Source organism: Symphalangus syndactylus, chromosome 9, assembly GCF_028878055.3.
Source record: "Symphalangus syndactylus isolate Jambi chromosome 9, NHGRI_mSymSyn1-v2.1_pri, whole genome shotgun sequence".
Taxonomy (NCBI): Eukaryota; Metazoa; Chordata; class Mammalia; order Primates; family Hylobatidae; genus Symphalangus; species Symphalangus syndactylus.
Window position 1 is genome coordinate 72,507,736 of NC_072431.2, and position 25,981 is coordinate 72,533,716.

General features: G+C 41.9%; 1 protein-coding gene, 2 non-coding genes and 2 pseudogenes across 3 annotated transcripts; 3 read left to right on the forward strand and 2 right to left on the reverse strand.

The window, feature by feature from the left end:
• On the forward strand, window positions 1-22,741 carry LOC129490704 (T-complex protein 1 subunit zeta-like; annotated as a pseudogene).
• Window positions 4,369-5,640, reverse strand: LOC134731336 (endogenous retrovirus group K member 5 Env polyprotein-like). The gene is given in 2 exon segments (XM_063608923.1): window positions 4,369-4,534; window positions 4,536-5,640. Coding segments are annotated over 2 exon segments (1,065 nt in total). The 5' UTR covers window positions 5,562-5,640; the 3' UTR covers window positions 4,369-4,495.
• Window positions 14,089-14,222, forward strand: LOC129490903 (small nucleolar RNA SNORA22). Its single transcript, XR_008660374.1, has one exon. It is a non-coding gene; the product is annotated as a small nucleolar RNA SNORA22 (small nucleolar RNA).
• Window positions 18,590-18,724, forward strand: LOC129490893 (small nucleolar RNA SNORA15). The gene has a single exon (XR_008660366.1). It is a non-coding gene; the product is annotated as a small nucleolar RNA SNORA15 (small nucleolar RNA).
• The window catches only part of LOC129490705 (nuclear protein 2-like), a 6,740-nt pseudogene continuing 3,370 nt past the window's right edge, over window positions 22,612-25,981 (reverse strand).

A 25,981-nucleotide genomic window follows, 5' to 3' on the forward strand; every position in this document is an offset into this window, starting at 1 on the left:
AGAGCCTCCGGGCCACGGCGCGCCGGCTCTGGGCTCTCCGCGCGCTGCATCGCTTTCTCTTTCTCCTCTGGAGCAGCTATGGCGGCGGCGAAGACCGTGAACCCCAAGGCCAAGGTGGCCCGAGGTGGTCTGCAGGACGTGCTGAGGACCAACCTGGGGCGCAAAGGGACCATAAAGATGTAAGGCGGGGCTGGCAGGAGGGCTGGGCTGGCACTGCGCGCCTCTGCGCACCTGGCGGGCCCAGGACCGCGGACGGGAGCCCGCTGCCTCGGGGCTCCGCAGCCACCCCTCCTCGCGTCCTCCCGGGCAGGTCCTGTTCCCTGCTAAGCCCCACCATCGCGGCCATTTCTTCCTGCGTCGTGCCGTCTCCATGGAGAAAAAAGAGGCTCTAGTGTGCGGCGTTCCCCGCCTTCTTGGGCTTCCAGACACCCTGAGGGCTCTGCACAATCTCTGCGGGGACGGGGTGGGCACTACACCTGTCCTCCAGCCTGTGGGAGATAACTAGCTCCATATTCTCAGCTCCCTAAGATCGGGGAAAAGCCAGTTTTCTAATGGGACTTTTTAATTTAGTTGTCATTGATAACTAGCTCCATATCCCCGGCTCCCTAAGATCTGGGAAAAGTCCTTTTTGGTTTTGCTTTTTTTTTTTTTTTTTTTTTTTTGAGACGGAGTCTCGCTCTATCACGCAGGCTGGAGTGCAGTGGCGCGATCTCGGCTCGCTGCAAGCTCCGCCTCCCGGGTTCATGTCTTTCTCCTACCTCAGTCTCCCGAGTAGCTGGGACTACAGGCGCCCGCCACCACGCCCAGCTTGCTTTATTTATTTATTTATTTTGTATTTTTAGTAGAGACGGGGTTTCACCATGTTAGCCAGGATGGTCGCGATATCCTGACCTCGTGATCCACGCCTCGGCCTCCTAAAGTGCTGGGATTACAGGCGTGAGCCACCGCACCCCGCTAGAAAAGCCCGTTTTCTAATGGGACTTTTTAATTTAGTTTTCGTTTTAATTTAATTTCGTTTTTGTCACAATCTGATTCATTTCTGTCCCTTAAACAGTCTTGTTTCTGGCGCTGGAGACATCAAGCTTACTAAAGACACAAGAGTTGACGATCAGCCCTGGCCAACATGGTGAAACTCGATCTCTACTAAAAATAAAAAAATTAGCCGGGCATGGTCCTGCACAGTGTGCTGCTTCACAAAATGGTGAGAGGTGCTCTGCTAGGTCAGAAATGTCTTGATTTTCTGTAGAAATTTTGCTTTGTAGAAAGATTTGCAATGTCCATTCTCAAGGTAGGAGAACATTCAGAAGTGACATGTAATAGTGACAGTAATACTACTGACTGTGCCTGGAGTCTGACAGCCCTGTCTTTGAATCCCTGCTTTTTTGCCATTCACAGTCTGGGCTAAAGGACTGTAATTGTACATTAATTATAATAAAATTTGAAAAATTAAGGGTGGTTGATACAATCACATGGGCAAAATGCATGAGGATGGTTTTTCTCTTTATGGTTTTTTTTTTTTTTTTTTAAAGACAGAGTCTCACTCCGTTGCCCAGCCTGGAGTCCAGGGGTTCACTGCAACCTCTGCCTCCTGGGTTCAAGTGATTCTCCTGTCTCAGCCTCCCAAGTAGCTGGGATTACAGGCTTGCTCCACCATGCCCAGCTAATTTTTGTGTTTTTTGTAGAGATGGTATTTCACCGTGTTGGCCAGGCCAGTCTTGAACTCATGACTTCAGGTGATCTGCCTGAGTCAGCCTCCCAAAGTGCTGGGATTACCAGGCATGAGCCACCGCATCCAGCCAGTTTTTCTCTTTTTAAAACAGCAATTTCTCTGTTATGTCTCATCTCCATCTCCAACTGGAGGGGAGAGAAATCTCTTTGCTTTAACATTTTTAAAGTCTTAGGGATGGAGAATATGAAATTACTGAAGGGAGTATGCGTTTTACTCATCCCTAAATTCCCAAAACTTAGCAGTTCAAATCCAAGAAAAGGAAATGATTTCCTGCTGATTTGAGTTCAGAATAATTAGGGTTTTGCTGGTAGTATACCATGCTATCAACATCCAGATGAAATATCTTTAGTAAATGAAGGGGTGGTCTGCCCCTCCACACCTGTGGGTGCTTCTCGTTAGGTGGGACGAAAGACTTGAGAAAAGGAATAAGACACAGAGACAAAGTGTAGAGAAGGAAAAGCGGGGCCCAGGGGACCGGTGCTGTGCTTACAGAGGACCCACACCGGCACTGGCCTCTTGAGTTCCCTTAGTATTTATTCACAATTATCTTTACCATCACCGGTGCTGTGCTTTGAGATGTATATGCGAACCTCTCCATAAACCTTTTAGCAGTATTGCTCCAGCAAGCCCCACCTTATTCCTAAAGGCGGTTTTCACAATTATCTTTACCATCACCGGTGCTGTGCTCATCACCCAGGGACGGGCAGAAGACAAATGTTTTTCTTTTTCTCTAGATTAAAGAGAATGGTGATGACCTTTAACCATAAGCAGCCTTTAGGCACTTGTTTAACAAAGCACATTCTGCACCGCCCAAAATCCTTTTAACCTTAAGTCATCACAGCACATGTCTCTTGCAAGGACAAGGTTGGGGGTAGGGTCACAGATTAACAGCATCTCAAATACAGAACTAAATGGAGTCTCTTATGTCTACTTCCTTCTGTATAGACACAGTATCAGGCTGATCTCTTTCTTTTCCCCACATTTCCCCCTTTTCTTTTCAACAAGACTACCATTGTCATCATGATACAGAGATTACATACTTCACAAGGTAATAGAATATCACAAAGCAAGTGGAGGCAGGATGAGTTCACAGGTTGGTGTTAAAATTGAAATTAAAATTGCCAACGAAATTTTTGGGCACGCATAATCATTGATAACATTTTATCAGGAAATAGGGTTTGAGAGCAGACAACCTGACTGGCCAAAATTTATTAGGTGGGAATTTCCTCATCCTAATAAGCCTGGGAGCACTACAGGAGGCCGGGGCTTATTTCATCCCTTCGGCTTCAACCGTAAAAGGCAGCACGCCTCCAAGGGGGTCGTTTATAGGCCTACCCTCAGAGCGCATTCTCTTTCTCAGGGATATTCCTTGCTGAAAAAAAGAATTCAGCGATATCTCTCCTATTTGTGTGCAAAAGGAGAAAAGATATGGCTCTGTTCCGTCCGGCTCACCGGCGGCCAGTTTAAGGTTACCTCCCTTGTTTCCTGAACACCACTGTTATCTCGTTCTTTTTTTTCAAGATGCCCAGTTTTCGTATTGTTCAAACACACGTCCTCTACAATTTGTGTAGTTAAGGCAATCATCACAGGGTCCTGAGGTGACATATATCCTCCTCAGCTTACAAAGAAGATGATGGGATTAAAAGATTAAAGTAAAGACATAAGATATTACAAAAGTATAAAGTTTGGAAAACTAATAAAATGTCCATGAAATCTTCACATTTTATGCTTTTCTGCTGTGGCTTCAGCCAGTCCCTCAGTTCAAGGTCCCTGACTTCCCGCAACATTCTCCCTCCCTTTTCTTCTATATAAATGTGCCATGGCGATGAAGGCTTGTTCGTTCTCTCGATTTTGGCGCAGGATTCTTCGACTGGTCCGGCACACTAAAAACAAACCGATCAAACAGAGACACATAATTCCAAAATTTACTGCAGTAGAGTTTCCAATAGACTGAATCCAAGTCGTGGGGTTTAATCCATAAAGATTTTTTGCCACTTGATCTAACGCCTCAGCTCCAGGCACAATATTTAAGTGACTCTGAGAGGCTTCAAAAATTTGTTCTTTTAATTTAGAAATGTCTAAAGTGAGATTATCTTCTCTTCCCTGTAAATGGCGTCTTACCATGTCCCAGTGATGTCTAGACTCATTATAAACTTGGGGTGTAATACAAAAATCTGACGTATTCCAGTCACACTGTAACTGGAAACGATGTTCCAAGCTCATGAGCCTATCTCCCATCCAAATGACAGTTTGTCTAAGGTCATTAATTTGATTAGCCAATTTTTGATCGATACCAGATTGTGAATTCCACAACCTTGTGGAATTCTTTTGCCAATTGTCAACAAAGCTTACTGTCTGAACAGAAGAGTGCAATGCGACTCCTGCCACAGCGGCTGTAGCTGTGACTGCAATCAATCCCATAATCACTGCAATTAAAGTAAAAATGAATCTTTTGGATCTATTTAAAATGCCTTTTAATACTTCAGTCAAAATATGAATGGATGGCGAGGCCTCCCATGGTCGATCCATGGACACAGGGATCCACACGCCTTCTCTTGCTCTCACAAGCAGAATACGGTGCTGCCAATCAAAAGTCGAATCAATGCAAGTAAACAATCTGCAATTTTCACATGTTATAGTTTGGGAGTCTGGTTTAATAACTACATTTCCTATGACTAACATATAAGGGGGTTTTACACAACTTAGTAAAGGAACTGTTAGACTGGAATTTAGGTTGATAGAGTAAAATGTTTTATAATCTCGTTTCTATAGTTTGGTTCCCAGACCAAATTCTAAGGTGGTATGTAGCCGCAGTAAGCCTCCATAATTCTGGATGTTCAGGACCAAAAACCGGACTTATTATTTTTGGTCTTGGAGTAGAGGTTCCCTTTTCTCCCCATTTCCAAGGGTAGAAAGACTGAAATTTCTTGTACCTATGTTTGTCTAAATTTTTTATTAAGTCACTATCAACAGTTGGACTCACTAGTGCATTGGGACAGAATTGAGTTTGTCCTGTGCAATCGTGGTAGAATTGACCTCGAGGTGCCCAATCTATAACAGTTCCAAATGTGTTGTTTTGTAAAATCACGGCACTATCGGCCACACATTCTTCCCAAACTAAATCTTTTGTTTTTATGGAAATCTCCTTGGGGCAAGGTCTTCCTTTTGGCCTAAATATTAATGATCTTTGATAAGAGAAGTCTTGTAAATAGTTTACCTGTGGTTTGAGTGACATACCGCTTACCATATGATAAGTAAATCTACTGGTGGGATTGAGAGTAGGTACTTCTACCAACCAATTTTGGATAGCAGGCATTAAACATCCTGGTGCTCTCCCGAGACATATAGGAGGATAACGATACCCAATGGAAATATTTATCATCATTCCTTCTTCCTCCGGTTTTGCAGGGCAACGATCATCTGTGGGACCAGCTACCCACACACTATTATTAACATATACTTCAATGGGATTATCCATCCAAGTGACTGCCCGAATTAAGGGCGGGAAAGGCACATAGGCCCAGTAGGTATAATTAGCTGCAGCTGCTCCTGCAGGCATGGGGAGACTTACCACCGTTGATACAACCATTAAAGCTGCAAACAGCATTTTTTCTGAGGTTTGTGTCACCTTTGTGCTAGCTAGGCTTTTTCTAGCTAACAGTGTCAGCTTCTTTAACTGTGCCCAGGTTGGCAGCTCCGCCTTCTTGGTGCGTGGTGACTTCATCTGTTTTTCTAATATCACCACTTGATTCATCCTGCGAGTCAATGGTGCCTGATTGCGGTGTTTCCGTCTCCGTGGAGGCGCTTTCCTTTGCATCTCCGATGGGTTCATTGTAGAACTTCAAATGTCTAGTGGGTATCCAAACAGGAAGCTGATTTTCTCCTGGTGAAACACAAGCAAAACCTCTTCCCCAGGTTATTACCTTCCCTATCTCCCATGTCCTATTTTTGTTGTCTTTCCACCAAATCAGTTTTCCTTCATGTGGACTGTTCTTTTTACCCGTAAGATGTTGTTCTGCAGAAGTAGTAGTCTGATCTCTATAAATGTTTAAAAAATTTAAAGTATAGAGTGCTAGATTAAGCTGCATCTGAGGAGAGGTACACTCCTTACTGTCTCCCCCTTTTTTTTGTTTAACTAACTGAGTTTTGAGTGTTCTATTAGTTCTTTCAACTATGGCCTGTCCTTGGGAATTATAAGGAATTCCTGTTGTATGTGTAATATTCCACTGATTTAAGAATTTTTGGAAAGCTTTACTACAATAACCTGGTCCATTGTCAGTTTTAATTTTTTCTGGAACTCCCATCACAGCAAAACAAGATAATAAATGTTTTTTAACATGGGAAGTACTTTCTCCTGTCTGGCATGTTGCCCATATGAAATGTGAATAAGTATCAACTGTTACATGAACATATGATAATTTTCCAAATGAAGGTACATAGGTAACATCCATTTGCCATAAGGCGTTAGGACACAGACCTCTGGGATTAACTCCTGCCTCTTGGGTGGGCAGGTGTAGTACTTGACACTGGGTACAATGTTGTACAATATTTTTTGCCTGTTTCCACATGACATCAAATTTGTTTTTTAACCCTGCTGCATTTACATGAGTCAAAGCATGAAGTTCTTGTGCTTTTATGAATGCAGAGGATACCAGTAAGTCAGCTTTTTTATTTGCTTCAGTTAAAGGTCCTGGTACATTAGTATGTGCTCGAATATGAGTAATATAAAATGGGAAATTCCTTTTTCTTACAGTTTGTTGTAACAAATTGAACAGCTGGTTTAACTGATCATCCATGCTATATTTAATTAGAGCTGTCTCAACATCCTTTGTAGCCTGTACTACATATGCAGAATCTGATATAATATTAACAGGTTGATTAAAATCTTCTAACACTGTAATGACTGCAATCAACTCTGCCCTCTGAGCTGATTGATATTCAGTTTTGATTACTTGCTCCTTTGGCCTTGTGTAAGCCGCTTTTCCATTGCTGGAACCGTCAGTAAATACTGTCAGAGCATTTTCTAAAGGTTCATGTCTGGTAATTTTAGGTTAAGATCCAAGTAGTCAATTTTAAAAACTGGAAGATTTTTGTTTTTGGGTAATGATTATCAATAATTCCCACAAAATCAGCAAGGCCAATTTGCCATGTACCAGAATTGATAAAGGCTTGTTTAACTTGTTCCTTGGTTAAAGGAACAACTATTTTGTCTGGGTCGTTACCACACAATTTTATTATTCGTAATCTTGTCTGACTAATTAATGTAGCTATTTGGTCCAAGTACAATGTAAAAGTCTTAATTGTACTGTGAGGAAGGAATGACCACTCCACAAGATCAGTATTTTGAACAATGATGCCTGTTGGAGAATGTGCAGTGGCAAAAATTAAAAGTTGGAGTGGAGCTAAAGAATCTATTCTATTTATTTGCGCTGACTGAATTTTTTCTTCCACTAATTTAATTTCTTTTGTTGCCTCTGGGGTTAATATTCTTTTACTATTTAAGTCTGGATCTCCTCTTAGGATAGAGAACAAATTTGACATGGCATAGGTAGGAATGCCTAGAGTTGGCCGAATCCAATTAATATCGCCTAACAATTTTTGAAAATCATTTAGTGTTTTTAACGTGTCTTTTCTTATTTCTATTTTTTGTGGCTTAATTTTTCTATTTTCTATTTGCATCCCCAAATAATGAAAAGGATCAGAGGTTTGGATCTTATCAGATGCTATTGTTAATCCTGCGTTGGCAACCTCTGCTTGCAGAAATGTGTAACAGTCAATTAATTTGTCTCTTGTTTCTGCAGCACATAAAATATCATCAATATAGTGAATGATATAACAATCTGAAAATTTGTCTCTAACTGGTTGAAGGACTTGGCCTACGAAAGTTTGACAAATAGTTGGACTATTAAGCATTCCCTGAGGTAATACTTTCCACTGAAACCTGGTGGCTGGTTCTTTATTATTTATGGCTGGTATAGTAAAGGCAAATTTTTCACAATCTTGCTCTGCCAGAGGAATGGTAAAAAAGCAATCCTTAAGATCAATTATAATTAAAGGCCAGTCTTTTGGGATCATGGCCGGAGAGGGCAATCCAGGTTGGAGAGGCCCCATGGGTTGAATTACAGCGTTTATGGCTCTTAAGTCCATTAACATACGCCATTTGCCTGACTTTTTCTGAATTACAAATACAGGAGAATTCCAGGGTGAGAATGAAGGCTCAATGTGTCCCTTTTCTAATCGTTCCTTTGCTAATAAGTGTAAAGCCTCCAGTTTTTGCTTTGGTAGCGGCCACTGATTTACCCATACTGGTTTTTCTGCTTTCCAAGTTAATGGAATGGGTTTAGGAGGCTCTACAGTGGCCGCCCCTAAAAAGGATACCCTATTCCTTTTCTTTGTAGATTTTTCTTAGTCTCAATTGGGACTTTAATGCCATTTTCATTTTTTCCTAATCCTTTCCCTGGTATATATCCCATCTTAGTCATGATTTTTTGACTCATGGGGCTGTATAATGGAGCGGGCATAATGATTTCTGCACCCCATTGTTGTAACAAATCTCGACCCCATAGATTAACAGGAATTGAAGTAATCATTGGCTGAACAGTACTTTCTTGATTATCTGGCCCTAAACAATGTAAAATCATTGTACTTTCATACACTTCTGAAGCTGTGCCTACGCCGACAAGTCTTGTTACAGCCTTTTGTTTAGGCCAATTTTTTGGCCACTGATTTAAAGCAATTACAGAGATATCTGCTCCTGTGTCTACCAACCCTTCAAACTGTTTTCCTTGAATAATGACCTTACACACAGGTCTGCTGTCAGAGACCAGACTTGCCCAGTATGCAGGCTTTCCTGCCAGATCAGTGCTTCCGAACCCTCCTGTTCTTTTTATCTCACTGTTTGCAATTTTAATATAAGGTAGGAGTAATAATTGAGCGATCCTGTCTCCTGGACTGGCACTCCAAGGAATCGAGGAACTAATAACCAATTGAATTTCGCCTTCATAGTCTGAATTAACCACACCAGTATGAATTTGAACTCCTTTTAGATTTAAACTTGATCTTCCTAAGATTAGTCCTACAGTCCCCTCAGGCAATGGGCCGTATACCCCTGTGGGGATTTTTTGTGGAGGCTCCCCTGGAAGCAGAGAGACTGCTTGTAAAGTACACAAATCTGCTGCACTGCCACTTGTGGCGGGGGTTAATTGCTGTATTGTGATAACTGGCTTAATCCCTGAGACACTTGCGACAGTGGGGGTTGTTGTTCCTGAAAACCCTGAGGAACAAAGGGTTGAATTTGGAATGCCCCAGTTTGTTGCGGGGCCTGAGGCTGGCCCCTCCTCTCGTTTCCCGACAGTGGTTGCCCATTTTTATCAAATTTGGAACGACATTGATTACCCCAATGTTTTCCCTTTTTACATCTTGGACATAGGCCAGGTGGCCCTTTTTCTGTTGTTGTAGTAGCTTGAGTAGTTACATTTGGCTTATTTGTGACTAGGCAATTCTTTTTTAGATGACCAATTTGACCACAATTATAACATTTTCCCCCAAATGTTTTCACTTGTCCTCCTAAAGCAACTCCTGTGATTGCCTGAGCCATAAGCATAGCTTTATGCATAGCTCCTCCAATTCCATCGCATGCTTTAACATACTCTGAGATTACATCTGATCCTGCGGGAACCCTTCCTTTTAATGGCTTAATGGCTGATTGACAATCCGGATTGGCGTTTTCATATGCCATCAACTCCACTATGACTTTACGGGCATTCTCATCGGTAATTGACTTTTGAGCAGCATCTTGAAAGTCTTGCTACAAAATCAGGGTATGGCTCTTTAGAGCCTTGTCTTATTGTATTAAAGGAAGGGCAGGCGGTTCCTGGGTCTTGGATTTTCTCCCAGGCCCTAAGGCAGATAGCCCTGATTTGCTCAATGGCCTCATTTGGCATTATTGCTTGTTGGTCAACAGTGCTCCAATTTTGACCTATTCCTAATAGTTGATCTGCATCTATGTTAATTGGAGGATTGGCAGTCCTATTTCTTCGGACCTGTACTTGTGCCCCATCAATCCACCAAGTCTTAAATTGTAAAAATTGAGAGGGTGAGAGTGATGATTTTGCCAGAATCTCCCAATCATAAGGAATGAGTCTATGTCCATGAGCAATGGAATCTAACAATGTTCTCATGTAAGGAGAGTTGGGTCCATACTGTTTTACTCCTTCTTTCATCTCTTTTAGCATTTTTATAGAAAAGAACTGATATCTGGCTTCAGCTACAGGAGGCTCTCCCTCTTGGGCCCCTTCTCCAGGTGGTCTTGCTTCTAATATTACTGGGAATTGCCACGCCTCAATATCTCCCTGTTTTCTTGCCTCATCAATAATTTTATGTATTGCACTACCCTGTGTACTAGGCGGTGCTGTAGGATTAAGTCTCATGGTGGGCGGCTGAGGATATGGCACCCTGCCCTGTGGCACTGGAAATGCTCCTGGCTGTCCATATAGATTTTCTGGAGGCTGCCGATACTGCAGTTCAGCTGGCGGCCAGTATTGATAGGCTACAGGCGGCTGGATCTTACTTTCTACCTGCTGATATTGTGGACACTGTATTTGGATTGGCATTGCCGTGACAGAGACTCTATCTTTTCCTACTTGATCTTTTTTTGGAGTCTGTACTTGTTTAACCTGCATTTGAGGTTCTAAGGTTGCAGGCATCTGAGCTGTTGTAAGAGGAGTTGGCCCTCGTGGTTTAGACTCTGATGGCTCTGTCAATTCTGGATCTTTTTCCTCTAATTTTAACGTTTCAGGATATATTACCTCCTGTAATTGATTATTGTCAACATTTTGCGTTGACCGAGCCATTACCGGCTCTGCTACACATTTACAGTGTGAACTTTCTTTTCTTTTCTGGGACTTTATCCCTGCCTCTTTTTCACAATCTACTGCACAGCTTTTAGGGACATCGGAAACTGGAACGCTATCTTCTTCTGTTTGCAGCGGTTCTAAAGCTACTTTAATAATGACCCAATCATTCCATACTGTAAATGGAATGATTTTACCTTCCCTACTTGCTTGTTTTAATTCTTTGCCAATTTTTTCCCAATCTTTTAGATCTAAAGTTCCCTGTTCTGGAAACCATGGACAAAACTGTTCTATTGTTTGAAAGAGTGTATTTAGATTTTTGGTAGACACTTTAACTCCCCCTCTTTTTAAGAGAATTTTTATAAAGCTGCGATAAGAGGCATATTTACTTTTAGTTTGCCCCATTGTTACCCTAGGTTCTTCCGAGCGCACAAGCTTACCGCAAGGCTGACTGTAGACGTACTCGGGAGTCTCTCGTCGACTTGTCCTCAATGACCACGCTCTAGCGTACCTTCACCTTAGAGAAAAGCGCCTCCACGTTGGTCGCCAGATGAAGGGGTGGTCTGCCCCTCCACACCTGTGGGTGCTTCTCGTTAGGTGGGACGAAAGACTTGAGAAAAGGAATAAGACACAGAGACAAAGTGTAGAGAAGGAAAAGCGGGGCCCAGGGGACCGGTGCTGTGCTTACAGAGGACCCACACCGGCACCGGCCTCTGAGTTCCCTTAGTATTTATTCACAATTATCTTTACCATCACCGGTGCTGTGCTTTGAGATGTATATGCGAACCTCTCCATAAACCTTTTAGCAGTATTGCTCCAGCAAGCCCCACCTTATTCCTAAAGGCGGTTTTCACAATTATCTTTACCATCACCGGTGCTGTGCTCATCACCCAGGGACGGGCAGAAGACAAATGTTTTTCTTTTTCTCTAGATTAAAGAGAATGGTGATGACCTTTAACCATAAGCAGCCTTTAGGCACTTGTTTAACAAAGCACATTCTGCACCGCCCAAAATCCTTTTAACCTTAAGTCATCACAGCACATGTCTCTTGCAAGGACAAGGTTGGGGGTAGGGTCACAGATTAACAGCATCTCAAATACAGAACTAAATGGAGTCTCTTATGTCTACTTCCTTCTATATAGACACAGTATCAGGCTGATCTCTCTTTCTTTTCCCCACAAGTAAAGACTTGCTAATCTAGGAGGTGTTGTTTTTAGTGGGTTCAGTAGTGGCCCGCGTTAGCAGAAAAGTGGAGCCATAGTTAAACTTGACGTCAGAATTGTTTGGGGGCCAGGTGCGGTGGCTCATTCTTGTAATCTCAGCACTTTGGAAGGCCGAGGTAGGTGGATCACTTGAGGCCAGGAGTTCACGATCCCTGGCCAACATGGTGAAACTCCGTCTCTACTGAAAATACAAAAATTAGCCAGGCATGGTTCTGTACGCCTGTAGTCCCAGCTACTCCAGAGGCTGAGGCAGGAGAATAAATCGCTTGAACCTGGGAGGCTGAGGTTTCAGTGAGCCAAGATTGTGCTACTGCACTCTCCAGCCTAGGCAACAGAGTGAGACTGTCACCAAAAAAAAAAAAAAAAAAAATTTATTTGGGTTTTAGTGTGTGAGAAATACAGCATAGGTGAGAAGCACATAGAACATTTACAGTTTAGGAAATAATTATAAAGTGGACACACACAACCGCCATTGTAGTTAAGGAATAAATTGTTGCCACCACCTCAGAAGTCCCCTCCCACTGGAACCTCTCTCCAATCTCCAGAAGTCTGTTTTTCAGTTTTCTTTGAAAAAATTACAAACCTACGAAAATAATAATTATATTGTATGTGCCCTTTACCTAGATTCACCAATTGTTTACATGTTGCTCCATTTCTTTTCTATTTTTCCTCTGAATCATTTGAAGGTAAGCTGCAGACATGTCATTTTACCTCTAAAATACAATTTTTTTCCGCTTTTTTTTTTTTTTTTAAGACAGGATTTTGCCATGTAGCCCAGGCTGGTTTCGAATTCCTGAGTTCAAGGGATCCATCTGCTGTGGCCTCCCAAAGTGCTGGGATTACAGGCATGAGCTAACACACCTGACCTTTCCTTTTAAATTATTTGGCCATTGCAGAGTAACAGTGGAGGCTGCTGAGCTTTCATTTTAGGAGATACCTGGCTTATTCTCACTAGAGCCCTACACTTGCCTAAAGAGGCAAGGGTGTAAAATTATCTGTTACTGTTAACTGTTAGCTGTCATCTTGAGTAAACTTTTACTGAGCCTCAAGCTTCCTCATCTGTAAAGTAGAGATAACCTGGGAAATAAATTACACATGAAAATGTTTCGATCATTACAATTGCATGCGCATGATAGCTAATTGTGACTTTTTAATCTTAGTAATTTGTAGCCAAATACTTGGGTAGCTTTTGCAAGTAGATAGCACTTAAAGAGGCCCTTCATGCATTCTGTTTGTGGTATATTTAGACTGCTTCATATGTTTTAAGTGATTCATTCTTTTTCTACTTTCAGCAAATTCAACACCCAACAGCTTCCTTAATAGCAAAGGTAGCAACAGCCCAGGATGATATAATTGGTGATGGTACGACTTCCAATGTCCTAATCATTGGAGAGCTGCCGAAACAGGCAGATCTCTACATTTCTGAAGTATGCACAACTTTTTTTTGTTTTGTTTTTTTGAGATGGGGTTTCACTCTTCTTGCCCAGGCTAGAGTGCAATGGCATCTTGGCTCACTGTAATGTCCGTCTCTTGGGTTAAAGCAATTCCCAGCCTCAGCCTCCTGAGTAGCTGGGATTACAGGCATGTGCCACCACACCCGGCTAATTTTGTATTTTTCGTAGAGACGGGGTTTCTCCACGTTGGTCAGGCTGGTCTCAACTCCTGACCTCAGGTGATCCATCCGTCTTGGCCTCCCAAAGTGCTGGGATTAAAGGTGTGAGCCATCACGCCCGGCACACTTTTGTTTCTGTAATATTTTATTGTATATAGGATGTGTCAGATACTTATACAAATTGATGTGTTAATACTAGCGGAGGCCATGCAGTAGAATTAGGGGGCTTAAATCTGGGTCTTTGTCCTGGTCTAAAACAAATTAATTGTGACCTTGGACAGGTTATGGAACCTTTTTTGGCCTGAAAATAATTGTGTAATCAAGTTGAATTGCCTATGTGATTTGTATCTGTCTTTAGATTAATAATTGAGATTTTAAAATGGGATGTTTAGGACTAGGCATATTTATTTGTTAGGAAAAAGACAACCAAAAGCTTACATTTGGATAAATTCCACTTTTTTAGCCCTGACTAGTTCCAAGGTTTAAAACAAACCTCAGTGAGTACGAATCTATTGTCAGAATTTTCTGGTAAAAGAGAGCAGACAGTCTTTATTTATTTTTATTAGTAAATGATGTGAATTAGTTTGAGATTACCTATAGAAAAGATAGAATAATGCTACCATCTGTGAGTTGTTGGGACACAGTGTCGATTTTGACACGATTCGGAGTGGTTTGCACAGTGAACACCCAAGTGTGCTTTATAGTTCCCTTGGCTTTGACCCTGTGCTAGAGCATTGCCTGCTCCTCTCCTCTGCATTGAAAGGAATATTTATCCTTTTAAATGTATTCAGAAAGCCAGCACATTATATTACCTCGTGTTCAAAGGTGTGATGATCAGAATATCTCTCCAAGAATTATCTGAACTTTATCATGAACTATAGTTGCACCTAATTGAAGATGCAAGTGTTATTGTGTGTTTATTGTAGGCCCTTCATCCCAGAATAATTACTGAAGGATTTGAAGCTGTGAAGGAAAAGGCCCTTCATTTTTTGGAAGAAGTCAAAGTAAGCAGAGAGATGGACAAGGAAACACTTAAAGATGTGGCCAGGGCATCTCTTTGTACTAAAGTTCATGCTGAACTTGCAGATGTCTTAACAGAGGTATGTATTAAATTTTGTCTGTGTCTGGTATGGTACACCTATATGAAAATCTCTGATAGTAGAAACATGAATATAATTACCAAGTTCAATCACAAGGTGCTATGTAGGTTCATTTTTGTGGTAGTGATACCTAATCTGTGTCTCTAAAAAGTAAAATGAGGAAATTTAAGTAATAGTATACCTAAGCAGGTTTTAAAAGTAAAACTGGAGCTTTCATTAAAAGGTTTATAAAGTGGAGATTTTGTTATTAGAAAGCTTCCAGTTAATGAAACACCAGGAGGAATGTTAATGTTAAGGAATGTTAATGTTTGGGAATTACAGATTGAGATTTCAGAAATGTAACAGCTGTTCATATATAATGTATTCTATCTGCTTATAGAAAAAAAAAATCAGTGTAGAAATTGTAAAATGAAGAAACTGTTCACTTTAGCCTTCTGAAAAGCAACATGTTCTGCTACTGCAAATTGAATTTACTTAATGGTTATCCTTCTCCTGTTGCAGGCTGTAGTGGGCTCCATTTTGGCCATTAAAAGAAAAGATGAACCTATTGATCTCTTCATGATTTTGTGATCATTGACAAGAAACATAAATCTGAAACTGATACAAGGTAGGTGGTAGAAGACTATGAAATACTAATAGTTGGGCGTGGTGGCTCAGGCATGTAATCCCAGCACTTTGGGAAGCCGAGGTGGGTAGATCACCTGAGGTCAGGAGTTCGAGACCAGCCTGGCCAACATGGAGAAACCCCGTCTCTACTAAAATTACAAAAATTAGCCGGGCATGGTGGCGGGTACATGTAATCTCAGCTACTTGGGAGGCTGAGGCAGGAGAATCGCTTGAAACTGGGAGGTGGAGGTTGCAGTGAGCCAAGACCACACCATTGCACTCCAGCCTGAGTGATAAGAGCAAAACTCCATCTCAAAAAAAGAAAAATACTAATTAAGTGTGTTTTGAAATTTAGGGGTGCTTTGTACAATATATATTGTTGGCAAAATTTTTAATATATTTGGATATAGAATATTGTATATTTACCTGAAGATATAAGTTGGATAAATTGCTAGGTGAAGATTGTTTTTACTTTTAGTAATATTTTTTCCTGAAATAAGGTGAATATTATGTTGTATTTATGGGTAGAATTATTCTGAAAAGTGAACAACATCAGTCATTTGGCGTTTATTGAATTGCTAGGTACAAAGCATAATGAGAAGCAGTAAAGGAATTAAAAAAATTTTTTTTTCCAAAGACTTAGTTAGAAAACATGTGTATGTTCATTTTTCCTTTCTTTTTGTGGAGAATGGAGTCTCCTTATGTTGCCTAGCCTGGTTTTGAATTCCTGGGATTAAGGTGTCCTCTCACCTCTGCCTCCCCAAGTGCTGGCATTACAGGCACTTGGCAGAAAACATGTTTTTAAAAGATGTCATCATAGTTTGACAGCCTACCAGGGAGATTATCTCTGCAGACTTTTCTGTACAGCATAGGATCTTCAAGTAATTCAAGAAACAACGCTGACTGCATGAAAATTATCAATGCCTTCTCAGTTCAGTGTTTAACATATACCCATCGGGAAATCAATAACCATAATTCTGTGTGTGTTTCAACAGCTTAATCAGAGGGCTTGTTTTGGACCACAGAGCATAGCGTCTTGACAGGAAGGAAAGGGTGGAGGATGCATACATCCTCACTTGTAACATGTCATTAGAATATGAAAAAACTTAAGTTTATAGCCCCTTAACGGTGAAATGGAGGAGCTTCGTGTTTTAGGTGAATTACTTTTTTGTGCAACTTCGTTTCCCACTGTAAGGACAATAATCCTCAAATTGGTTTGGGAGAGTTATAGGAAACAGCCTCTGAAGATGTGCAAGGGGCAGGATTGGAGCTCAGTGAGCTGTTTGTTAAATCTTAGGACTAATCCAGTTTCAGAAGCTATTTTCTCAAAAAATAAATGTTTCCCTGCTTTCTGTAACTTTTTTTTTTTTCTTCTTAATAGAGAAGTGAATTCTGGCTTTTTTTTTACAAGAGTGCAGAAGAGAGAAAAACTCATAAAAGCTGAAAGAAAATTCACTGAAGATAGAGTTAAAACAAATAATAGAACTGAAAAGGAAAGTCTGTGGTGATTTAGATAAAGGATTTATTAATCAAAAGGTGAGAATGAAAATCCAGTGTATAAACTAAATAGTATGTATCATCCTTTTTACTTTTAAGGTGAAAGATGTTGAAACTAATTTTTATTTTTATTATAGGGAATTGACCCCTTTTCCTTAGATGCTCTTTCAAAAGAAGGCATAGTCGCTTTTCACAGAGCTAAAAGGAGGAATATGGAGAGGTATGAGTAGCAGATTTATCCGAGTAATTTGACTTTTACTTATTTTGCAAATGAATTGGGATTACTTGTTTTTCTTTATACTTTATCTTTGAGTTTTTCAACTGTACAATTAATTGGCATTAACTATATTCACATTATTTTGCACCTGTCAGCACTGTCCATGTCTAGGATTTTTTTTATCATCACAAACTGAAACTGTATACCCATTAAATAGTTACTCCCTGTTTCTCATTCCCCCCATGCCCTTGTAAACATTATTTTACTTTTTGTTTCTGAATTCAGTATACTTTCTCCCAAAGAGGTCACCACAATGAAAGTTTTTTTAAAAATACTTTATTATTTTTTTGAGACAGTCTTGCTCTGTTGTACAGTGGCATGATCGTGGTTCATTGCAACTTCCACTTCCTGGGTTCTTAGGATTCTCGTGCCTCAGCCTCCCGAGTAACTAGGATTACGGGTGTCTGCCACCATGCCCGTTGAATTGTTTCATTTTCTTTTTGCTTTTTTGGTAGAGATGGGGTTTTGCCATGTTGGCTAGGCTGGTCTCAAACTTCTGGCCTCAAGTGATCCACCCACCTCAGCCTCCCAAAGTGTTGGGATTACAGGCGTGAGCCACCATGCCTGGCCAATAAACAGCTCTTGTCCATCTTTAGATTTCATTTGCTGACTTGGGGAGAGTGGTTTAAATGGAGGGTTAAAAGACTGGTTTTCAGCTGGTTGATGGCAAATGAAAAGGCTTAGGTTAAAGTACATTTTAAAATGTAATTTTGTGTGTAATTCTGAAAAATTCCTTTCTAGAAATTACCGGTCTTCTCTTTGAACTTCACTGGTAACATTGCTTATTCATTTCCCTTAAAATGCTATTTCAGGCTGACTCTTGCTTGTGGTGGGGTGGCCCTGAATTCTTTTGAGGACCTAAGTCCTGATTGCTTGGGACATGCAGGACTTGTATATGAGTATACATTGGTAAGTGTATTTTCTTCTTGAGGGTAATAGAACTTTTTAGCTCATGAATTATTTTTGTTTTGTTTGTTTGAGATGGATTCTCACTCCTGCCCGGGCTGGAGTGCAGTGGTGTGATCACAGCTCACTGCAGCCTCATCTTCCTGGGCTCAAGTGATCCTCCTGCTTCAGGCTCCTGAGCAAATGGGGCCACAGACATGTGCTACCATGCCTGGCTAATTTTTTTTTGTAATTTTTATAGAAACAGGGTCGTATTGTGTTGCCCAGGCTGGTCTTAAACTCTTGGGCTCAGGCTGTCCTTCACCCTCAGCCTCCCAAAGTGCTGAGATTATAGGCATGAGTCACTGTGCCTTGTTCATGAAGTCTTTAGCAGAAAAATTAATTGAAATTCAGGATCAGATTTTTGTTTATATACATTTTGAAGATTTATGTGTAGTAATGGGAAGCCATTTATATGTGATTTTTCAAAAAGATAATTTGGTTTGATGCGATCGAATTTGTTCCTTATTAATATGCTGCTTGTCATTCTCTGTAAGTCCCTCTTCTCTCTTTGCACAAATCCTGTTTTTGAAAATCATGTTTATTCTACACAAAGGGAGAAGTTCACCTTTATTGAGAAGTGTAACAACCCTCGTTCTGTCACATTATTGATCAAAGGACCAAATAAGCCCACACTTAGATCAAAGATGCAGTAGGGGATGGCTTGAGGGCTGTCAAAAGTGCTATTGATGATGGTAAGATCCTCACCATATTTCAATTCTATTAAATTGTTTTGCTGGTCTGAAAAGCATGGCTGAATACTGTGTTCTTTTATCAGTAGTTTACACAGCCAGACACCATGCAAAAGCAGTCTTCCCTTTAGAATGACTGATGGTATGCTAAGGTTTTTCATAGCATATCATTATTAAAGGTGAATACAAATAAATGAACTAATACTGATCTGTTGAAAGAGCTGCCAGTGGCCAGTGAAGCCATTCTGGTTGGACCATTCTCCTATTTGATGTTAGTCGCTTGTATTGTGGCTTTCAAAAGCAGTACTTAAATTGATGTGGTCATAGTGAATTTGTAAGAAATTAATGGCTTTCATATGTATATTTTGTTATTCATAATTAGTTCTACAGTTTTCTTAGCATTTTGCTTTTTCCCCCGTCCAACAGGCTGTATTGTTCCAGGTGCTGGTGCCGTGGAAGTGGCAATGGCAGAAGCCCTGATTAAATATAAGCTCCGTGTAAAGGACAAGGCACAGCTTGGAGTCCAGGCATTTGTTGATGCGTCGCTCGTTATTCCCAAGGTGTGTATGCCTTAAACAGTCAATCTTCCAAAAGATTCAGCTGATCAAACCTTTTTGATAATGTAGGCTTTATTCATAATACGGATTTTGGATAAACAGGTTTGATCAGTTTTCTTCCTGACTCTAGAACATCCAAATGTATTTGGTTTCTCTGGGAGGCCTGCATAGCTGACATTTCAGATGGCAAGAGAGAACCTGTAGCTTAATATTTGCAGTATTAGGGGTTATACTTGAGTACACACTTGCTTTTTGTTTTGGTTTTAAACTGATATCATTGTTTTTGATTATATACTAATTTTGAAGTATAGTTTATGACTGGTGTATTGCTGCTGGGTTTGGGGTAGATGAGAGAGTTGATCAGTAACTTGTGTCTGGTTATTCTCTGAAGGGAACATAAATGTTCTGTCTTCATGCAATGAGATTTTCTTTTTTTTTTTCTTTTTAAGAATTTGGAGAGTTTTGCTCTTGTTGTCCAGGCTGGAGTGCAATGGTGTGATCTTGGCCCACTGCAACCTCAGCCTCCCCAGTAGCTGGGATTACAGGTGCCTGCCACCACACCCGGCTAGGTTTCTTTTGTATTTTTAGTAGAGATGGGGTTTCACCATGTTGGCCAGACTGGTCTCGTACTCCTGGCCTCAGGTGATCCACCTGCCTTGGCCTCCCAGAGTGCTGGGATTACAGGCGTGAGCCACTGCATCCAGCCGAGATTTTCTTTTGCTTTTTTTTATTTTTTTTTGGAGATGGAGTCTCTGTCGCCCAGGCTGGAGTGCAGTGGTGTGATCTCGGCTCACGGCAACCTCCACCTCCCCCTCCCAGGTTTAAGCAGTTCTCCTGCCTCAGCCTCCTGAGTAGCTGGGACTACAGGCATGTGCCACAATGCCCAGTTAATTTTTTGTATTTGTAGTAGAAACAGCGTTTCACCATGTTGGCCAGGATAGTCTCGATCTCTTGACCTTGTGATCCACCCGCCTCAGCCTCCCAGAGTGCTGGGATTACAGCTGTGAGCAACTGTGCCTGGCCTTTTTTTTTTTTTTTTTTTTTTTTTTTTTTTTAAATACCAATTCTTCCTGTTTTCTCAAGAATTAAATTTGTTTACTTTAGGTTCTTGCTCAGAATTCTGGTTTTGACCTTCAAGAAACATTAGTTAAAATTTAAGCAGAACATTCAGAATCAGGTCAGCTCGTGGGTGTGGACCTGAACATAGGTAAGAGAATGCAACTGTCTGTAGAGGGAAAACTAGATGTAGTACATGTGAGTTGAAGCCAGGAAAGATTCAAAACGGGGACCAAAAAAAAAAACTTTTTGCTTTGTGATTTGACACCAGTACTATTAGGGAACTCTGGATTCTAAAATGGGATAAAATAGGATATTAATAAAAATGGAATGACTAGGTATAATAATTAAGGGAGTAGAGTAGACTGAGTAATTTTGGTATAGTTTTGTTGGAGATGTTGAGTGGTGGTAGATGGTTCAGATTAATGTTGAAGGATTTTCATATTGCATTTGACTTACTCTGTTCTTTCTTTTTTTTTTTTTTTTTGACAGAGTCTTGCTCTTTTGCCCAGGCTGGAGTGCAGTGGCAAGATCTCAGCTCACTGCCGCCTCCCAGGTTCACGACATTCTCCTGCCTCAGCCTCCCGAGTAGGTGGGACTACAGGCACCCGCCACCACGCCTGGCTAATTTTTTGTATTTTTAGTTGAGATGGGGTTTCACTGTGTTAGCCAGGATGGTCTCGATCTCCTGACCTCATGATCCGCCCGCCTCAGCCTCCCAAAGTGCTGGGATTACAGGTGTCAGGCACCGCACTCGGCCACCTTACTCAGTTTTTAATCAAGTACTATGATAAGAAAATAGATTGGGTGATTATATTCATGGGTGAAAAACAGCTAAAGATAGCAAATAATGCCAGAAAAGGGGATCTAGAAATCTAATGAAATGGTGACAGCCCTGATCTTAGGCCCCTGTAACAAAACAACACAAATTAAGTACAAAGTAGGAGACAGATAACAGGTACATCCATGCAGTATGTGCAAGACCTATTGTTGTCAACATTATTATTTAATAAAAGAGATTTCTGGAATGAGAGAAATGATCAGTCTATTTTAGCCAGATTATAGTTGCAGTGTGTACTTTAGTATGGGTAAACAGAAATGTATCCAGAAGAAGAGAGGGGTGTTCAGGTCTTCTAAGTAGAAGTCAGACACTCCTCAAATATTGTGGACAGGGGTCATGGTTTAGAGTAGAAAATTGGGCTAACAGGGAAGCTTTGAATTCTCATAGTTAATACTGGCGGAAATGAGTCATCAGTGATAAAGCCACACACAATATTGTTGGTTCTTATTGACTGAACTTACTTTGGTTGCCTTTTAGGTGAGCCCGTGGTAGCAGCAGAAGCAGGCGTTATGGGATAACCATTGTGTAAAGAAACAGCTTCTTCACTCCTGGTAAGTTTGGGAAAATGAAAACTAAACTGTTAGAGAATCATCATACTCTTTTCATTTAGTGTTTTCTGTTTAGTTGCTCATTTTCCCCCATGAATAATGTAATCAGCTGAAAGTATGGAAACCGAACTAGCCCTCTGATGTGTATAGGGGAAGGGGGAAATTTAACTGGATGTTAACGTGTGCAGCTTAGTTGGAAGTGGGAAGTTGAGTCGAATTAGGGCTCCTAATCATCTGAGCCATCTAATTTTTGTCCCCCTTTCAGCACTGATTGCCACCAACATTCTCTTGGTTGATGAGATCATGCAAGCTGGAATGTCTTCTCTGAAAGGTTGAATTGAAGCTTCCTCTGTATCTGAGTCTTGAAGACTGTGCAAAGTGATCCTGAAGAATACAGCTGTGGAATTTTTGTTCAAGCTTCAAATGAGTTTCAAGGGAATTTTCCCATATGAAAAAAGGAGAGAACACTGGCATCTATTGAAATTTGGAAGTTCTGAAATTATAATTACAGTATTTTTTTAAAATTGCACTGAAGTGTACACACATAAAGCAGGCCTTTCACCCAGTAAACAGGATGTTTTGCTTTAGCAGCAGTGACATAGAATTCCATGTTAGATAAGCATGTATTACCTACCTTATTAAATACTCCTTGAAAAAGCAGATTTTAATGGTTTAATTTTATGTGGACGTGTGTTAAATTATTCAACAGTACCCTATTGTTAAGCATTTGGTTTTAAAATTTTTATGCTAATATAAATAACGCTTAAGTAATTTAAAATTTTGGAAGCATCCCCTGTTAAATTTCTGAGTAAATTTATTGATCAGTTGGACTTTTCACGCTTTAGAAATAGCTTTGCTAAAATGCTCCCCCTACAAAGTTGTAGGAAATGGGAAGAGGAATAAACTAGAGGCAAGGGAGTTGAGAGAGCTGGAAGGCATGGTGGCTAAGGGCTACAGTTATCAGGAGAAATTTGAGATTTGTAGGCTGACTATATTTTCAAGCTTCTGAACTTTTGCTTATGCAAAATATTCATCCCAAAGCCTCTAGCGTCATAGTTTTCTCACCCAAATTACTATGTTTCCACAAGATTTATATAGTTGGTCTATCTCTGTGGTCCTTGAAGGTGAAGTTGGTGTTACTAGGCTGTGTGTTTTGGGGGCTCAGCAGTGACCTGGAGTGTGCAAATAAATGTTAAGTTGAAACCACCTTTGTGGTCTTGGAATGGTTTGACACACAGAAGCAATCTTAAAGGGAATGAAAACTGTCCAACCGTTCAAGAAGTAGTGAAGGGGCCTCTAGGGACCCTCAACGTGCTTTTCCTTACTTCTCTGGGCGGCCCTGCAGGTGGTATGGCCAGTCCTACCCTTCGCGTCCGTCAGTTTCCCCCGCCGAACTGTTGGAACTGTTGGGTGAGGGGCGGTGGTGGAGCAGCATGCGCATGTGTGGAGGAGGCGACTGCCACCATGGTGCGTGAGGGCGGATGAGCAGCGGGGCCGTGGTTGTGCGTGGCGTGGCGTGCCAGTCCTGATGCCAGCATGGGTTGTTCACCGCTGCTGTCCCTGCTGTCGCTCCTGGTTGGTGCGTGGCTCAAGCTAGGTCATTGAACCACCAGCCACCCCGGGGGCGCTGGGAAAGGGGATGGGGCCCTCCGCCCTGGCGGGAGAGAGCCTGAGGCCCCTCTGCCCGCTTCCGGGATGCACCTGCAGCCGCTGGCTGGGGAGGTCGCTCTCCGTGCGCATAGTGCCTCACCGCCTTGTGCTTTCAACTTCTTGGTCTGGGATCTTTCAAACTTATAAAAGGGAAAGAGGCCGGGCAAGGTAGCTCACACGTGTAATCCCAGCACTTTGGGAGGCCTAAGCGGGTGGATCACTTGAGGTTAGGAGTTGGAGACCAGCCTGGCCAACATGGTGAAACCCCGTCTCCACAAAAATACAAAAAATTAGTCGGTCGTGGTGGCGTAGTCCTGTAATCCCAGCTACTCAGGAGGCTGAGGCAGGAGAATCGCTTGAAGCCACGGGGCGGAGGCTGCAGTGAGCCAAGATTGTGCCATTGCACTCCAGCCTGGGCGATAGAGCGAGACTTCATCTCAAAAAAAAAAAAAAAGGGAAAGAGGAGAATGTAACGAGGAACGACCCCTGCCCCCACGTACTCGTGGGCCAGCTTAAAGAGCTGCCAGTTTGTGGCCAGTCCTGCTCCTGCGGAATCGCACTCTCCCCGTCTCCTGGAGCCATTCTGAAGTGGGTCCAGACATCCCATTTTATTCTACACCTTCAGCTGGAATAGTCAAAAGAAGTCACGAAAAAATAATTACCCTCTCTCACCTAAAAAACTGACAGTGCTGCTTAATAATATATCCAGTCTGTTCAAATTCATCTATTATCTCATAAAGGGTTTTTAACGTTTGCTGGCTGAATTAGGGACAAAATAAAGCTCATACGTTGCAATTGTATGTTATTTCTTAATTCCGATTCAATCTATTTCCCTACTTACTCCTTGTATTTATTTGTTTTTTTTTTGGTGGGGCCGGGGGCAAGGTCTCACCGTGTGGCCCAGGCTGGAGTGCAGTGGTGCCATCATAGCTCACTGTGGCCTCAAGCAATCCCTGCCTCAGCTTCCCAAAGTGCTAGGATTACAGGCCTGAGACACCACGCCAGGATGATCCATTTTTTCCCCTTGGCGATATGTTTGTTGAAGAAACTGAAAATAGGCCGGGCACGGTGGCTCACGCCTGTCATCCCAGCACTTTGAGAGGCCAAGGTAGGCGGATCACAAGGTCAGGAGTTCAAGACCAGCCTGGCCAATATGATGAAACCCCGTCTCTACTAAAAATACAAAAAATTAGCTGGGCATGGGGGCACGCACCTGTAGTCTTAGCTACTCAGGAGGCTGAGGCAGGAGAATTGCTTGAACCCGGGAGGCAGAGGTTGCAGTGAGCCGAGGTCGCACCACTGCACTCCAGCCTGGGCAACAGGGCAAGGCTCTGCCTCAAAAAAGAAAAAGAAAAAGAAAATGGATGAAATCAGTGTGAATGTGTCAGAATAAGAGAACCAAAGATAGATAGGATCTTGAGGAACATCAAAAGACCAGGACTCTGCCTTGGAAGAAGTTACAGTGCTTAGACATCCTTTCTTGGAAAGACACTGAAGTGGTGCATGAAGCTGAAGAAGTGTGGCCTATTGGAAACAGCACTGTAAAGAGACCCGAATCTAGTCCTGTCACCTGCTAACCAGCTCTTTAAGTCATACTTTTTTGGGGGGTCTTGGTTTCCTCCTGTGGAATAAGGAGTTTGAAGCAAAGACCCTTTTTTTATTTATTTTAAGACAGAGTCTCACTCTGTCGCCCAAGCTGGAGTGCAGTGGCATGATCTTGGCTCACTACAACCTCTGCCTCCCAGATTCAAGTGATTCTCCTGCCTCAGCCTCCCAAGTAGCTGGGATTACTGGTGTGCACCATCATGCCTGGCTAATTTTTTTCTTTTTTTGAGATGGAGTCTCACTCTGTTGCCCAGGCTGGAGTGCAGTGGCGCAATCTTGGCTCACTGCAAGCTTCGCCTCCTGGGTTCACGCCATTCTCCTGCCTCAGCCTCCTGAGTAGCTGGGACTATGGGTGCCCGCCACCACGCCCGGCTAATTTTTCTGTAGTTTTAGGAGAGATGGGGTTTCACCTTTTTAGCCAGGATAGTCTCGATCTCCTGACCTTGTGATCCGCCCACCTCGGCCTCCCAAAGTGCTGGGATTACAGGCGTTAGCCACCACACCCAGCCTAATTTTTGTATTTTTAATAGAGACGGGGTTTCACCATGTTGGCCAGGCTGGTCTTTAACTCTTGACCTCAGGTGATCTGCCTGCCTCTGCCTCCCAAAGTGCTGGGATTCCAGACGTGAGCCACCACACCTGGCCGGTCCTTTTTAATTCTATGATTTTTCTGAAGCATTCAAACAAGTCTAAAGGTGCTCATTTAACTATTTGGCGATAACCATTGCACATTTATGGCAGGAGCCAGGGATACACTGTCAAAAATAGATATGTATTATATACTTCCCTTCTGGAGCATGTAATGATGAGAATCACTAAGAACTGATAAGAGTTCAGTAAGTGGAGAGGAAGAGGCAGAGAAACAGCATGAGCAGAAGGATGGGTAGAAAATGCTAGATGTATTTTAGGGTAGAGTGTCTCAATTTGCCTAGGTGGGGCAAGGGTTTGTGTAGAGGAAGAGATAAGTGCAAATCTATCATGTGCTCAACATTTCACCCATGCTGTTTTATTACTATCTTTTTATTTTTTATTTTTTGAGACAGGGTCTCACTCTGTCACCTAGGCTGGAGTGCAGTGACACGATCATAGCTCACTGCAACCTTGAACTCCTGGGCTCAAGCAATCCTCCTGCCTTAGCATCTGCACCCTGTCTCTGAGCCATTGCACCCGGTTCTGTGTTACTTTAATTGA